The 18,304-nt window shown below is 36.4% G+C and overlaps 1 protein-coding gene across 1 annotated transcript; it reads left to right on the forward strand.

The window, feature by feature from the left end:
- Positions 1 to 16,513: 16,513 nt before the first annotated feature.
- Positions 16,514 to 17,467, forward strand: LOC140522479 (olfactory receptor 14I1-like). The gene has a single exon (XM_072637909.1). It carries the CDS (start codon positions 16,514 to 16,516, stop codon positions 17,465 to 17,467), a length of 954 nt encoding a protein of 317 aa, XP_072494010.1.
- The last annotated feature ends 837 nt before the right edge of the window (positions 17,468 to 18,304 follow it).

Below are 18,304 nucleotides of genomic sequence, written 5' to 3' on the forward strand. Positions count from 1 at the left end.
CAACATACACTGGAAAGGATGCATATCAGAAAAAATAACTCAGGTATTTTCATTGTGATTATGATCATTTTCCTTTGTGACTGATCAGTTTGCTTAGGTTCCTGATGTGTGAACTCAAAATCATGGTGATAATCTCTGTGTAAATGATTCTCTTTTCTGGGAGGTTGTTTGGCATCACACTGTGGATAGTCTGGTGGATTGGAGTTAAGACCTTAGTTCAAATTCTTCTTGCTCTTATGAGCTGTGTAATCTCTGCGGCTTCTTTCTGAGATTGTCTATAGTTCTCCCTGTATATTTTGTACATCGTCAATTATTTGTTTTCTCCTCCCCATTCACTACGAGTTCATTGAAGTCAGAGGTTGTATTTTGCCCTTCTTTGTAACCTCATTGCTCACCACAGTATCTGGGATATAGTAAGCACATAATAAGTGCTTTTTGACTTACTATGACTAGCCTATGGGTAAGCTTCAGCCTTGTTGAACCCCCCCCATTAACATGCCTATACCATGTGTATAGCATTATCTTCGTGGCTCCCAGATTCATTTTGAAGCTCACTCGAGATGATTTTACATATAACATACATGTAACACACTTTATGAATCTCAAGAGTGTTACTTAAATTCAGAGGAGGGAGTGCAGAATTTGGAAGCAGAAGACAGTTATGTTACCCAGGTTTTGTTATCTGCAACCAGGGGAACCTAGAGTCAGTTGCCGCCCCTCTTGGTACTTTGTCAAGAAAGGGCTTGGATAACTGAGCTTTAAGCTTCCTTGAAGCTTTAATTTTTTGCTCTTATGATCATACTTGAAAGAGATCAGCAGAGAGAGATGATTCACTTCACCAAGTGTTTCAGGAATTCCCTAAGTATTTTCAAAGAAAGTGTATAACCTTCAGTGACTCTTTCTGGTGGAGGCCACTTTTGAATAGCTTGAAGTAGATGCCAGATCTCTTAGCTTCTGTTTGGAACATGTCCATTTACTTGTGGTGGAAATAAAACAAATGTTATTCATTGCTCAGTGAAAATTGAAATGAGGAGACAGCTGATATGGCCTAAAACCCTCTAAATTTTATTTTGTCATGTTTGTTTGTGTATGTGTGTGTAAATGTGAATGTGTATAGGTGTATGTTTGCTACATATAAGTGTGCATAGGTCTACCTATAGGGCAGGAGGTGACATTAAGCTTGGTCATTGAATTCAGGGTCACTGAATTTTGTCAATGCTGTTAAAATGGTTGACCTTTGAAACTAAATGATGGGATATTTGAAAGGTTGAATAATGACTTCTAATACTGACTTGGGAGTTCAGGTTTTGGGGAGAAGTTGGGAAAGAGGATGAGAACTAATAGGGTATTTGTGGTGAAGTGGAAGAATGGTATAGGTACTGTCTGTCTGATTCCTAACTCGAACTCGAAACGTATGTAAGCATGTATTTATGTATGTATGTATGTATGTATGCACAAATTATTTGTAATGCTGAGTATATGTCTCATTTCTAGCCCTCTCTGTATGCGTATCCTCTCTGTCTCTCTATACATACATACATACATGTATATTAGCACTGTTTTATGTATATAAATATACACACAATCTATATTTACATATATGTAAAACACACCTATGTATATAAAGATATATATGTGTGTGCGTATATATAGATATAGATATGTGTATCTATATCTATCTATATCTATCTATCTATATCTATCTATCTATATACACACGTATATATAGGTCTAGATATAACTCCCCCAAAATCTCTATTGATATCTATAGCATTCATCTATATGTATCTATTCATTTATTTATCCATCATCTATCTCTCTATTTGGATGTCAGTATCTTTCTCTCTTTCTCTGCCTCCCCCTATCTCTATCTCTATCATCTCCATATCCATCTTTACCTTTACTCTAGCTCCGTCTTGCCCGTCTGCATTGGTAGACATAGTCTTCTCTCTAGCAGGTACCTGTAAAAATAAACTCACTGCACCATATCTAATTCCATTTTAGAATCCACTAGCTCTTGCAGCCATTCATCCTCATGGTCACTGATCAGGGAAATGGCTTCCTTTCTCAAAATAAAAAATAGCGTGCAGAGATGATAGAAATCATAAATGTTGACTTTGGTATGGGCAGTGTGGATTGTATCAAAAGGAGAGCTCATTTTACAGATCTTTGCCCTGATGCCCAGAGGAAGGGAGAAGTGACAGATAAAGAGGTCACACTAAGGGTTAAATGCAAAGGAAAAGGTAAAATTAACTCTCAAACTGGATCTCTTGAGTTTCCAGTTCTATCTTCTGATCATTGAACAAAACGGAAGACATGGCTTAACTCCTAGGTTAGGACTTGTCTAACTAGGGGAAAGATTGTCTCATAAAGATATGGAGAAATCTTATATGCCTTATTTAAAGAAAACGATTCTCAGTTAGCGAGGATAAAGAGGAAACTTATTCAGGTAGAAATTCTTCTGCCTGAAGAACAAAAAGCCTTCTGCTAGTCATCAATTTGGGCACACAAATGGGATGTCTGTCATTAATATGGACAGTCTCAGCAAGAATAAGGAAGCACATTTGAGCAATAAAGTGTTGACAAATTGCTTACTTGTAATCTCGGAATCAGAGCCCTAGAAATACCTGGCTAGTGAAAATAAGGCTGGACTACAGAGATGATATTACCCAAGGAAACAAACAAACAATATCATGTGCATTTTGAAAGAGATGGCATTTCTACTCTGTCACGTTCTTTTTAGTTTAAATCCATGATAAAAATCTTAAACAATATATACAAATATAATTTGAGATTTATATATGTGTTGTTCAAGATTTTATATATATTGTTTAAGATATACATGTGTATATATGTAAATATACATACATACATATATAGAGAGAGAGAGAGAAAGAGAGAGAGAGAGAGAGATCATTTGAATACAGGACTGAGTAAATAAGCAGTCAGCAGCGTATACAGTGATGGATCTAAAGTCAGGAAGACTGAATTTTCTGAATTCAAACCTGACTTCTGATCTTTATTGCCTGTGTGACCCTGTGCAAGTCACTTAACCCCATTTGCTGGAGTTCCTCATATGTAAAACAAGCTGGAGAAGGAAATGGCCAACAAATCCAGTATCTTTACCAAGAAAAAACCTAAATGGGATCATGGAAAGTTGAATACAACTGAAAAATGTCTTAACAACAACAAAAGTCACAGAATAATCAAGGTTACTGGTTTCATAGCTGTTTGTATTTCTTTTTTTTTTTTAAATGAGGGAAACTGCATTTAGATTCAGAATAATTGCTTTCAAGTTCTATTTGTACTACTAATGGCCTTTGTTACTTTGTACAAAATGCTGAATCAGTTTGGGACATTCACAGGTTGGGACAACTTATGTAACTATACAGTCAATAAAATTAACTTAATTTAAAATCGTGTTTGAATGCTTGCAAATCATTTTCCTGAATACATCATGAAATATGCAACAAATGTCTCAATTTTCCCTTCATCCTCATCTCTCTACTGTTCTCTTTTCTCTTTCCCCATAACTATCATCTACCTCTCTACCTACCTACCCAGTTATCTATCTATCTTTCTATCTATCTATCTATCTATCTATCTATCTATCTATCTATCTATCTATCTATCTATCTATCTATCTACCTATCTATCTATCTATCTATCTATCTATCTCTATAGGAATATAGAGACAAAAAGATATATGTATAGATATAGATTTAATTATAGATATAATGTGTGTATGCAAACACATGTAATGATATGCATATATACGTATATATATGCTTATCTGTATTTGCTCACATCTATGTGTATAGACGTATGTGTATGTATACCGAATCCATTTGCACCCTTGATGGTGATAGTCCCCTTTATTAACTTTATAAATGTAATTATTCTCTTTCATAATGCTCATCCTGTTGCTCTGGTCATTCTGTAGAGCTAAATATATAAAACTGTTCCAAAACTAGTGGATTCATCTTAGCTTCATCTTTTCTACTGCAAGCTGTCCCTTCAGCTGGTTTAGGCATTAAAAGAATATGATTTTTCTTTTGTTCAGATTTAATGGGACAAAAGAGTTTTCAAGTTTTATCTGAATAGGTATTCTAATTCATTCATCTTTTCAACACTGTTTCCGCTATTCATAGTGTGATTTGATTTTTAGCTAGCTTCCAGCTCACCAGCAAGGATGGGCAACCTCTCAATCATCACAGAATTCCTCCTTATGGAGTTCTCCAGCACGTGGGAGCTACTGGTGTCACATGCTCTGCTGTTCCTGCTGGTTTACCTGGCTACCCTGATGGGCAATCTTCTCACCATTCCTGCAATTATTACTGACCCACAGCTTCACTGTCCTATGTACTTTTTTCTGAACAACTTATCTGTTCTGGATATCTGCACCATCCCAGTCACGTTTCCTAAATTCATTGTGAATTCCTTGTCTGGCTCTCAGTCATTGTCACTGCTTGGTTGTGCTGCTCATATTGTCTTCTTTCTTTTCTTTGGAACAACAGAATTTGCTTTGCTTGTGTCCTATGACTGCTTTGTGGCCATCTGCCACCCACTGTATTGTGGCATCATCATGACACCAGCATGTTGTGTCAGGGAAGCATCTGACTCATGCCTCAGGGGGCTCATTTATTCAGTTGTACACACAGAGAACATATTCCCCCTGCCCTTCTCAGGATCCAACACAATCCATTAGTTTTTCTGTGATATCCCTCTTGTCTTGAAAGTCTCAGCTTCTGATGTTTTTAATACTGAGTCTGGAGTAATTGTAGCAAGTTCAAGATTTTTGTTCTTCTGCTTTGCCTTTTTAATTGCATCCTATGCTTGTATCTTCTCCAGTGTGCTCAAGATTCCTTCTGCGGAAGGATGCTACAAGGTCATTTCAATCATTCCTTAAGTCTACTTGCCTCAGTTTTCTCACCAGAAAAATGAGCTGGAAAAGGAAATAACAAATCTCTCCAGTTTCCTTACCAAGATAACCCTGATTGAAATCACAAAGAGTCTGACACAAGGAAATAACAGTAATTCCCTTGTTGAAAGCAGAATCAGCCAAATTTTAAAGGAAATCCAAAAGCTCACTGAACAAATAATTCCTTAAAACTAGAATGGAGCAAATCAAAGCTAATGACTGTATCAGAAAACAAGAAATTATGAAATAAAACCTAAAGAATAAAAAGAGAAAGCAATCTGAAATATCTCCCTGGAAAAACATCTGACATGGAAAATAGCTTCAGGAATGATAATTTAAAAATTATTGGACTACTTGAAAGCCATGATAAAAAAAAGAGCCTCAACATCACATTTCAAGAAGTTATCAAGGAAAACTGCTATTCCTGATATTTCAGAAACAGAAGATAAAACAGAAATTGAAAGAAAGCACCAATCACCTCCTGAAAGATATATGAAAAAGAAAACTCCCAGGAATGTTATAGCCAAATTCCAGAGTTCTCAGGTCAAGGAGAAAATATTGGAAGCAGCAAAAAGAAATAATCCAAGTATTGCGGAACCACAATCACAAGAACACAAGAATTGGCAGCTTGCACATTAAAAAGGTGAGAGGACTTGGAATATATTCCAGAGGTCAAAGGAGCAAGGATTAAAACCAAGACTTATCTACCCATCAAAACTGAGTGGGGAAAAATTATGTTCAGTAATGTAGAGCTAAACAGAGCAAAACAGAAAAACAGAGCTAAACAGAAAAAAAAATATCTTTCAAATACAAGACTTAAAACAAGCATGGAAAGGAAAACTGGAAAAAGAAATCATAAGGGACTTATTAAAATTAAACTGTTTACATTCCTACATGGAAAAATATTTGGAACTCACGAGACCTTTCTCATTATGACAGTTGGAGGGAATATATGTAGACAGAGGGCACAGGGTGAGAGCTGATTATGAAAAGATGGTATTGAAAAGTAAAATAAAAGTTGGGACAGGAATGTATTGGGAGGAGGAGAAAAAGACCGGTAGAATGGAGTAATTTGTCTCACATAAAAGTGGTAAGAGAAAGCTTTAACAGTGGAGGGGAAGAGGAGGGAGGTGAGAGGGAATCAGTGAATCTGACTGTCATCAGAATTAGCTTAAAGAAGTAATTACATACACACTTAATTGGATATGGAATATCTTACCTCACAGGAAAGTAAGGGGAAGGGGATAAAAAAGGAGGATTGGTAGAAGGGGGGCAGTTTGGGGGAGGAGGTAATCAGAAGCGCATTTAGTAACTGTAAAAAAATTGTAGTTTTCCTGTTAAAGAACTCGTTTGTCTAAAATGAAATTGTATGCTTCAATCTGGAAAAAAAAATGAAAAAGTTTAGGTCAAAGGAGATTAAGTCACTGTTCCTTGCTCAGGGAAACATATTGTGCAGTTTAAAACACAGGACTGTCAGTAGAGTGGTCTATGAATTGTTAAGGTTGTATAGTTAGGAGGAAGACAAGGCCATCATAACAAGTAGAAGCCAAAACAGGAAAGTGTACGGGCATGTTATGTGTTGGTAGAGAAACAACACAACCATTTTGATAGCAGCTTTTGGCTAAACTTATCCATTGTTGCTCAGGGGATGAATTAGTGCTCGATCCATTCTTCTGATAACACAGTTGCCGAAATCAACGGACTGCTGTCATGATAGTTCACGAAGACGATAATCATTGCTATGATGTGATTCATTCCACTCAGGGTAACATTATGTCTAAGGGGGATGCTTTCTGGGCAGTATTGTTTTAGTGCTGTATCTGCTCATTTTAAGCTACTGCTTGTGTCATGCTGCACATATAAGTTTTTTTTTTTTATTTTGAAATATAGATATTCCTGTCTTGGGGAAAAAGTCCTCTGAATTGCCTTGCCAATGACAACTGTGACCTTCTAATTTCTCAGACTGTAGGTGATGGGTCAACGGCTGCTTCCCCAAAACCTTACTGGCATCATGGCGATGACATAGTGTATGGGTTGACAGATGGTCACAAAAGAGTCATAGGATATGGCCATTAGAAAAACAAACTTTGTTGCTTCAAAGAAGAGAAAGAAGAAGACCTGGTCTATGCAGTTAATAAGGAGATGCGTCAGTGAAGGAGCTTATGATGAATTTATGAGGCAAAACTGAGATGCAGCAAATATTTAGCAAGAATAAGATGCTCAGAAAAAAAAGATAACTAGGAAAACAAAAGTGTGGGATAGTAATAATTGCAGCACTGTGAGGAAGATTCCCCATCTCAAGACCATCAAGTAAATCAGTAGGAATAATACAGTGTGTAATATCTGCATTTCCTGTATGTTATGTAACCTGGAATATACCATCAAGACTAACTTCTCCTTTATATCCCTATGGAGCATGCAATTTAATAATTAATTAAGTCATATTCACAGATATGACTTACATGACAAATTACATGACAAATGTCATGAAAAAATGGTAGTGGATGGGTGAATTTCATATTGCAAGTCTCAGTTCTTTTAATATCTGAGAGAAAAGATCATTGGGAGGAAAGGGATAACCAATTAATCACGGATCCCCACAAAGCTGACTTCAATACGAGCTCAACTCACTCCCTGGACTTCGTTAGCTTTTGACCAGCATCACTGCCCCTGTGTAGGCACTTCCTCTTCCACTTCCCTTTATGTTTTGGCTTCCTCTCTTAGAATAACATACTCTGGAGACATCTGAGATAGTTTTGTTTGTATCTCTAGATCTTTTTTAGTTTTTCCACATTATAATTTTTACTCAATTACATATAATAATTTTAACATGTTTTTAAAATTTTGATCTCTAAATTACCTCATTCTCTCTATCCCTTCCTGGTCCTTCCTTGAAAAGACATGAGATATGAAAAAGATAATGCGTGTGCAGTCATGTAAAATTTATTTCTGTATTAGGCTTCCTGCAAAAGAAAACAGACAAAATAAAACATACTCACACAGCTAAGAGAAACAAAGGAAATAAAAACAACAGTAGGGTTTGGTGTACATTCAGACTCCATCAGTTCTTTCTCTGTAGGTAGATAGCACTTTTCTTTATAAATCTTTCATCACTGAATTGCTGAGGATAGGTGAATCATTCACAGTCGATCATCTTATACTACTGTTTTAAGTGCGTGCAGTGTTCTCCTGGTTGTGCTCACTTCACTTTGCAGCAGGTTACATAAGTCTTCCCAAGTTTTTCTGAAACCATCCTCCTTATGATTGCTTATAGATAGTAGTATTATATAAAAATCATATACCACAATTTGTTTAGCTATTCCCCAGTGGAGGCTCATTCCCTGAATTTCCCATTTTTTCCACCAGAAAAAGATCTTCTATAAATATCATTGTACATATTACCTTTGAACTTTTTGGATACAGACCCAGTAGTAGTAGTTCTGGGTCAAGAGTTTTCACAATCTTTTAGCTCTTTGGGCAGAATTATAGAACTAGTTAACAACTCCACTAACAGTACCTTAGCATTCCAATTTTTCCATAACCCCTTCAACATTTACCATTTTCCTTTACCGTGATATTACCAAATCTGATAGGTTAGAGTTGGTACCTTAAAATTGTTTTCTCTGATCAACCATGAATATTTATCATTTGGTAATGACTTGTATTCTTATAAATTTGACTCATTTCCCTATATATTGAGAAATGAGGACTTTAACAGAGAAACTTGCTGTAATTTTTTCTTCCATTTTCTTGCTTTCATTCTGATTTTGGCTACTTTAGTTTTGATTGTGAATTTTTTAAATTAAATATGATAGAAACTTCATTTTATATCTTTAATGATCTCTGTTTCATTTGGTCATAAATTCTTTCTTCATCCATTGATCTGAGAGACAAAATAATCTACGATCCCAAAATTTGCTTATGATACTCCCCTTATGTCTAAATCATGTATTTATTTTCAATTTATCTTGGTATATACAATGTGAGATGTTGTTCGATACCTCATTTCTGGCCAAATGCTTTCCAGTTTTCCTGGACATTTTTATTAAACAGTGAGTTCTTGTCCCAAAATAGAACACCATGCAGCCACTCCTATGGCTCACTTCTGACTTTCCACGGTGCAGCCTGCCCTGCACTGCACTCCAGGCCTGACCAGTATCCTGGGGAAACAGACACTTCCTGTCAATCTAGTAAGTTGTCTTGGGCTGGAAAATTATTTTGTTAACTTTTTGTTGGTAATGTCATTAGAGAATTTGATTCGACACATCATGTTAAAGTTTTTTGGACAGAAATTTGGGAAGGCTCAGGTGAGTCCTCCTTTTACTGTACCATCTATCTCTAATTCTTTAGAAGGCAAAAGAGATCACTTAATAGATGTTTTTCCTTTGTCCATCCATCTAACTATAAATCCATCCATTCATGCTACCATCTATCTCTCTGTATCTCTCTCTCTCTCTCTCTTTCTCTTTCTTTCTCTCTCTCTCATTTTCTCACTCTTGCTCTCATTCTTACTTCCCCCTGCTATTCAATGAAAAAAATTTCAGTAATTGTCTCCTAAGAAAGAGATGTTTTGCTGGGTGGTAGGTAAGTACAAAGCCAAGTAAAATATGGTTTCTCTTCTCAAGAAGCTTGAAATTAATACACAATAATTTATGATGTACCTATTATGTACAAAAAATGGGCTAGGGACATAAAGGCAAAACTGGAACAGTCTTTGCCATCAAGAAATTTAGCTAGGACCTAATTAGTACAAATAATTAATTCTCTGAAGTAGCTTCATGTTTAAATTCACACCAAATGTTTCCCTTGAACTAGAATCAATTGCCATATTTTTCATAATTGTGTCAATTGAAATACACATGATCACCTCAAGACAGCTGTTATTTTTACTAATTGACCCAGGTGTATGCTATTGAAAAGAAACAGAGAATCTACCATGAGAAATAAGGCATTTATATTTCTAGGTGTAATAGAAAAAGAACTCAATAAGCACATAGGATAAGAGTATAAGTAATGTACAAAATTAGATGTAAGGAAACATTACTTGCAGTTTAAGGCATGAAGAAAGATTTTGCACAAAATCATAACATAAAAATTGACAAGGAGAAACTATGGTGATCTCAAGGCCAACTCCTCCAGTTTACAAATGAGCAAATTTCGGAACAAAGAGTTTAAATTCCCAGAGAACTACTAAGTACATACATATATGCATGTACATATATCCACATGCATGTGTGTATAGGTATGTGTATGTATATATATATGTATTGTGTGTGTGTTTGAAATATAAATAGATCTTCAACAGACAAAGAATGAAAAGAATATTAACAATAGAAAAATGTATGGAAACAAAAACATGAAATTTAGAAGACAAGAAATATGTTAAGGAGGTGGGGGAACAACAGAATCATCCTGATGGCTGCTTTTGGATTAGCTTATATACCATTGTTCAAGGGATCAATGAGTGTTCCATCCATTCCTGTGGTAGCCCTGATGCCCAAAGGCAATGAACTGCTGTCATGATACTTCCACTGGTGACAGTAACCACTTGAAGGATGGGTCTGCTAGGTGAAAATAAATGAATGATTCTTTCCATCCCATGGAACATTTTATCTAAGGGTCTGTTTTCCTGTGTGGTATGTTTGTGGTGCCATTTCTCTCCATTCTAGACTATCTCATGTTCTCATCTTACATATTTGACAGATCAAATACATATTCTTCACGTATTTGATGGTATCAAGGATGGGCACTTCTTTCTTGGGGAAAAAAATGTCCTGATAGTCTTGCCCATGGCTGCTGTGACTTGCTGGTTCCTCAGACTGTAGATGACGAGGTTCATAAATGGAGGCAGTATTGTATAGGCCATTGCAATTAAAAGGTTTTGGATTGGTGATATGTCTGTTGTTTCCTCGAGGACTGCAATCATCGCCGAAATGACCTTGTAGCATCCTTAAGGAATGACCTCCATTTATTGGGGGAGTCATAACATGGTCTCCTGCTCATTTCCTGCCAGCTGCCCTGACTTTGTACTTCTCCCTCATGCTCTTATGCTGGGTGCTGTCCTCCTTCATCTTCCTCCTCCTATTTGCTTTACACTTAACAGTATGCTTGGCACATAGTAGGCATTCAATAAATCTTTACTGAATATTGACAAAGACCATCATGGACTGAGAAACTCCCAATAACCTATACTTTTATGGCTGATATTTTATTTTATTCGTTGGCAGCTAATAAACATTTATTGAATGTGCCAAGCACAGTGCTACACACTGAGGTTGCAAAAAAAAAGGAAAAGCTGATCCTGCTTTCAAGGAGTTCACATTTCAATTACTCAACCTGTGAATAATTAGGTACATACAAGACACATACAGAGTAGATGGAAGGTAATCTGAGAGAGGAATGCATTAGCACCTGGGGAAATGGGAAAGGCCTCTGACAAAAGGTGGGAATTGAATTGAGTCTTGATGGAAGTCAGGGAAGATAAGAGGCTAAAGAGAAATGGTAAAACACTCCAAGCCCGGGAGCAAGTTAGTATAGAGTAGCAAGATGGTTGATAGTGTGTGTCACATCGAGGATCTATGAGTCAACACTATGGGCTTTTAGATTATGTTGAGGGGGATAAGTTATAAGAAGAGTAGAAAAATAGGAAGCGGTAAGGGTAGATCGTTTCTTTTATATACCAACTAAAGAACTTTATTTTTTCTTTTTTGAGGTAGAGTTCAGTGAGTTATGGCTGACATTTTAATGAGACTGAAGGGAGAACATTTTCACCATGCTGTTTATACAATTGATTACATCCTATCTAATTATTCTCAAGGGATGGGTCAGAGAATGTACAGCAATTTAGATATGATGATGTTTATCTTGAATTCTCTGGTGACTTCAAACCACCTTCTGCAAAATATATTGGACAATATATTTCACCAAGTTTTATAACAAAAGAATCGTCATAACTCTCCAGAATGCCTATGAGTTCAGCAGTTTAGACTTCAGTGCCTTGTCACATTTTTTAAGCCTTCCAGTGAGAATGAAATTAATTGCTGAGGAAAGAGTTAGTCTCCAGATTCTGTGTAGAACTGTAAGGAGGTAGAGAACCTAATGACAAAAACAACTGGAAAATATACACCTCAGAAAAAATAACTCAAGTTTTAAAATTATGATTATGATCATTTTCCTTTGTGACTGCTCAATTCACTCAAGTTCTGAATGTGTAAACTCAAGATCGTGGTTATGATCTCTGTGTAAGTGATTCTCTTTTCTGAGAGGTTGTTTGGCATCACACCGTAGGTAGTATTGTCGTTTAGAGTTGAGACTTTTGTCCAAATTTTTTTCTGGTTCTTATGAGCTGTGGAATCTTTTTGGCTTCCCTTTGAGGTTATCTCCAATTCTTCCTGTATATATCATTTGTATATACTTCTTTTCTTGTATTCTCCTCCCCATTGACTGGGAGGTCATTGAAGTCAGGGGCTGTTTTTGCCTCCCTTTGAAATCAGCATGCTCATCACAGTGTCTGGTACATGGCACGTAATGAATAAATGTTTTTTGACTTACTGTGACTTGACTATGGGCAAATCTCAGCCTCATTGAATGTCCCGTTGCCACGCCTGTACCATGTGCATAGTATTATTTTTGTTTCTCACAGCATCATTTTGAGAGTCATCTCAGATGATGTATGTAACACTCTTTATGAATCTTAAGAGTTTTACGTAAATATGAGTCCTACTTATTGTTCTGATCCATGATATGTCCCAGTTCTACTTTCAATTAACTGTAAATTTGTGTTACTGATTCCAAGGAGAATTTGGCAAGAGGGTCAATTTCTTGCTGCACTTTGTCTGTACCTTAATCTTTATGATGGAGTACTGCAAACATAACTGGAGGACATCAGAATTCCGAGTTTCAATTATAACTCTCTCAGACTACCCTGTCTCCTTATCTGTAACTTCATTTTGTTCCAACAAAGATGGGTTGACCTTTTGAATAAATTCAGTTGAGGGAGTGCAGAATTTGGAAGCAGAAGACAATTATTTAACCCGGACTTTATCATTTACAACTTGTGGAACCTAGAGTCAGGCAATGCATGTCTCTGTCTTTCTTTTGTAAAGAAAGGGCCTTGATTATTCTTGCATTCTTTGCAGCTTTGACTTTCTGCTCCTATGCTCATACTTGAAAGAAATATTCAGAGGGTCTTCACTGAGGGTCTCAGCATTTCCCCAGTTATTTTCAAAGAAAGTGTGTGACCTTCAGGGACTCTTTCAGGTGGAGGTCACTTTTTAATGGCTTGAAAGCAGGTGCTAGATCTCCTAGCTTCTTCTGCCTAGAAAACTGGCATTTACATTTGTAGAAAATAAAGCAGATGTCACTCATTGTTCACGGAAAATTAAAACGTGGAGATTGTTGATATGGCTTAAAACCCTCTAAATTTTATTTTTCATGTTGTCCTCTGAGAATTCTAGGTCTGTGACTTCTTCCTCAGTTTTGGTTATAGATGGGGAAAGATAAGTCTGGAGCAGAGGAATACTTATTTTGTTTATGTTTGTGTGAGTAAATGTGAATGTGTATATGTGTGCGTCTGCTACATATCAATGTGTCTAGGTCTGCATGTAGGGCAAGGAATGAAATTTTGTTAAGTCAGTGAACTCAGGGGAACTGTGTTTTATCAATATTGTTAAAATGGTTGAACTGTGAGACTAAGTAAAGGAATATTTGGAAGGCTGTAGAATGAATTTTAATGCTGACTTGGGAGTTCAGGTTTAGGGGCAATCTTGAGAAAGCTGCTAAAGTCTAGCAGAGTGTTTGTGGTGAAGTGAAAGGGTTTTACAGCTCTATCTATCTATCTATCTATCATCTATTTTTATCTATCTATCTATCTCTATCTATCTGTCTATCTATCTATGTATCTATCATCACCTGTCTCTTTTTCACATACATATATACCCGCATATACAAGTAAGTGAACCATATTTAATGTATATAAATATCATCACAATTTATGTATAGTTATATGTGTACAACACACTTATGTATATAGATACATGTGCATGTATATGTATATCTGAATATCACTCCATCAATACAAAATAGAGTGAATGTGAATCCTCTCCTCTCTGTCCTGGCCTGGATGCTCTACGCAAGGGAAGGTACTCTTCCATGACCAAAAGCTACTCTTTTTTCTTTGGGTTTACTGGCTAGATTTCTTGCTCAAAGACCAAGCCTTAAATGGAATTCACTCTGGAGCTCATAAATTGGAAAGCATGTCCCTGCCTACCTAGCACAGAGTGAATGAAATACAAAATGGAAACTTTCTCTTTCACCTAGGAACTCTGAGGGTCTTCCCCTCCCAGCGCGACTATTTTTTCAAAATAGGCTATCCCTTGAGCAACTACTTTAAAAGCCCTATTCATTGAAAGGGTGTTATCTCACTCAAAGTGAGAATGTGATAAGACCTTAACCTACAATGGCAAAGCTCTCACATTGCATCCTATTTCACCTCCAGTCGTCCTGATCAATATCAGGCCACTGCACCCAGATAAGTCAGGAAAAGAAAGTGAGTTTGGTAATCTTGCACAGCCCTCCTTCACTCAAATCAAAGTCAACTGCGTGTCATGTCATCACCTTGATATCATGGTCCTCTTTGAGAACCGAGGACAAACACAACACAACACCAACAACAACTTCATCAATATCTCCATTTCTGTCTTTAATCCATCTATATCTATCTATCTATCTATCTATCTATCTATCTATCTATCTATCTATCTATCTATCTGTCTGTCTGTCTGTCTGTCTGTCTGTCTGTCTGTCTGTCTGTCTGTCTGTCTATCTATCTATCTATCTAATCTATCTGTCTGTCTGTCTGTCTGTCTGTCTATCTATCTATCTATTCACTTACCTACCATACATGTCTCTATGTGTATATTTGTACATAAATATATTTTTCTGTCTTTACCCCCATCTCTAATCATTTCCATCTCCATTTCTATATTATCTGTAACTCTACTGCACGTCTACATAGTTTTCTCTTTAGCTGGTGCCTGTAGAAATAAATAACAAAATAAATAAATAATAAATAAAATAAATAAATAAAATCATTTTCCCACTCCTAATTGCTTTTCAGAGTCAATTAGCTCTTGGAGTAGTTCAGCCTCATGGTACCCGATCAGGGAAATGAATTCCTTTCACACAAGAAAAAATAGTATTCAGAGATTATATGAACCTTAACTGTAGGTTCTGCTAGGGGCAGTATGGATTATATGATTGAAAGAGCTAATTTTACAGGTCCTATGCCTGATGCTCAGAAGCAAGAAGTGAGAGATGAAGAGGTCACAGTAAGGGGGAAATTTTAGGGAAGGAGTAAATCTAGCACTAAAAATCAGATCTTGCAAATTCCAAAGAACGTCTTCTAATCATTGAACCAGATGGAAGACATGGGCTAGCTTCTGACCTGGTTTTATTCAACTAGGGGAAAGATACTGTCACAAGAAATGAATAAGGAGAAACCTTGTTCACTTTCTTTACAAGAAAGATTCTCAGTGACTTAGGATAAAGGGTAATGTATTTGAATGAGAACTTTTCAGTTTGAAAAAACAAGAAGGTTTCTGGTAGCCATCAATTTGGGGGCACAAATTGGACATCTGTTTCTTCAGAAAGTAAAGTCATTGTGGACAGTCTTAGGAAGAATGAGGAAGCACATCTGAGCAGAAAAATATTGATCAATTATTTACTTTAATCTCAGCATCAGAGCTCTAGAAATGCCTGACGTGCAAAATAAGGCTGATCTAGAGAGATGAGGTTAGCAAGGGAAAGAAAAAAACAAAAATGTGGTGAGCATTGTGGAAGAGACGACATTTCTATTGTGTCAGGTTCTCTTTTAGTTTAAGACTAGGATACAAATATTAAATAATAGATATTTGGGCCTTGCCTGTGAAATGACACTATCAATACAATTAACTTAATTTTAAATGTTTACATTTTTCTAGACGACTTTCCCGAGTTCCACCTTGTGGATTATGCAAAACAAATTAATCTTTCCATCATCATATTTATCTCATTTTCTCTTCCAACCTAAATGTATAGATAGATAAATTTGCATATATATGTACATATATATAGACATATCAATATAGATCTATAGATATTTAGATGTGCATAAAATAACATGTATTATATATGTATGTATATATTTGTGCTCACATATATGTATGTTTACGTCTGTGTGTGTGCATATGCACTCATGAATGAAATCCATTTCCCTCCTTGGTTGTGACAGTCTGCTTTATTATCTTTGTTATGGTACCAGTTACTTTCTTAGTGTTCATAATGTATAATTTTCTCTGGTCATTCTGCAGAGCTAAGCATATAAAACTCTGTTCCAGAATTAATGGATGCATTTTAGCCTCATCTTTTCTATTGCAAACTCTCCCTTCAGCTGGTTGGGCATTAAAAGGCTGATTTTTCTTTTGTTCATGTTTACTGGGACCGAATAGTTTTTAAGTTCTACTTGAATAAGTATTTTAATTAATTCTTTTCAGCACTGTTTCTTCTACTCATAGAGTGATTTGATTTTAGTTAACTTCCAGCTCATCAGTGAGGATGGGCAACCTTTCAATCATCACAGAATTCCTCCTCATGGAGTTTTCCAGCACACGGGAGATGCAGGTCTTACATGCTCTGCTGTTCCTACTGATTTACCTGGCTTCCCTCATTGGCAATTTTCTCACCACTGCTGCAATTATTACTGACTCAAAGCTTCACGGTCCTATGTATTTTTTTCTGAGCAACTTATCTATACTGGATATCTGCACCATCTCAGTCACTCTTCCTAAATTCATTGTGAATTCCTTGTCTGGCTTTCAGTCCCTGTCTCTCATTGGCTGTGCTGCTCAGATCTACTTTTTTCTTTTCTTTGGAACAACAGAATTTGCTTTGCTTGTGGTCATGTTTTATGACCACTTTGTAGCTATCTGCCACCCCCTTCACTATGGTATCATCATGACACCAGTACGTTGTGTCTGGGCAGCATCTGGCTCATGGCTCAGTGGGCTTATTTATTCAGCTGTGCACACAGGTAACATGTTTCACCTGCCCTTTTCAGGATCCAACGTGATCCATCAGTTTTTCTGTGATATCCCTCACGTCTTGAAAGTCTCAGCCTCTGATGTGTTCAATACTGAATTTGTATTAATTGTAGCAAGTTTGTGTTGTTTTTCTTTCTGCTTTGCCTTTTTAATTGCATCCTATGTTCGCATTTTCTACAATGTGCTCAAAATTCCTTCTGTGGAAGGGCGCTACAAGGCCATTTCAACCTGCTTCCCTCAGTTGTTCATCTTTATGCTGTTTCTCATTTCTATAATGATTGCAGTCCTCAGGGACACATCAGACACATCACCTATCCAAAACCTTTTAATTGCAATGGCCTATACAACAGTGCCTCCATTTATGAACCCCATCATCTACAGCCTGAGGAACCAGAATGTTACAGTTGCTATGAGTAAAATGGTCAGGAAGATGTTTTTTGTTTCCCAAAAAAGAAATGTCTGTCATTGAAAACCTAAAAAAGCTAAACAATGTGCATTTGGTCTGTCATGTGTGTATAATGATACATGAGGTGACCTAAAATGAGGAAAAATGGCACCAAAAATATACCACCCAGGAAAACATACTCTTAGATGAAATTTTACATGAAATGGAATGAATAAATCATTCATTTTCACATAACAGAGACATCCTGCAAGTGATTATTGTCAATACCGGACTTATCATAACACAAGTCCATTACCTTTGGGCAGCACTGTCATCAGAGAAATGGATGGAACACTCACTGATCCCCTAAACAACAGATAGTAGGTAAGCTTAAGCAAAAGCAGCCATCAGGATGGTTGTGTTCCCCCCCTCCCATTAACATGTTTCTTGCCTTTTAACTTTCATCCTTCTATTTCCAACTATCTTTATGATGTTAATATCCTTCTCCTTTGTGTGTTGATGATATATTCATCCTTCAAATACACAGTCACATACATATACATATATATGTACACACATATATATGCCCATATAAGCCTATGCACACAAAGATATAAACATACATGTATGCATGTATGTAATAGATCCCTGGGAACTTAAATTCTTCATTACTTAATTTATCATCTGTAATATGAGAGAATAGGGTTTGATGACCACTAAACATCTTCCAATTCAAGTTTGATGTTATCATTTTGATTGAAATATTTCCTTGTCCCTCAAAGTGGAAGTTATCTTTCATTATACCTATTTTATACATTATTTATCTTTTTCCTATGTAATTACTGCATCTTATTTTCTATTATATCAAGAAATAAAAATGCCTTATCTCTCCTGGTGGATTCTTTGTTCCCTTTCAATAGC

Source organism: Notamacropus eugenii, chromosome 2 (assembly GCF_028372415.1).
Source record: "Notamacropus eugenii isolate mMacEug1 chromosome 2, mMacEug1.pri_v2, whole genome shotgun sequence".
Taxonomy (NCBI): Eukaryota; Metazoa; Chordata; class Mammalia; order Diprotodontia; family Macropodidae; genus Notamacropus; species Notamacropus eugenii.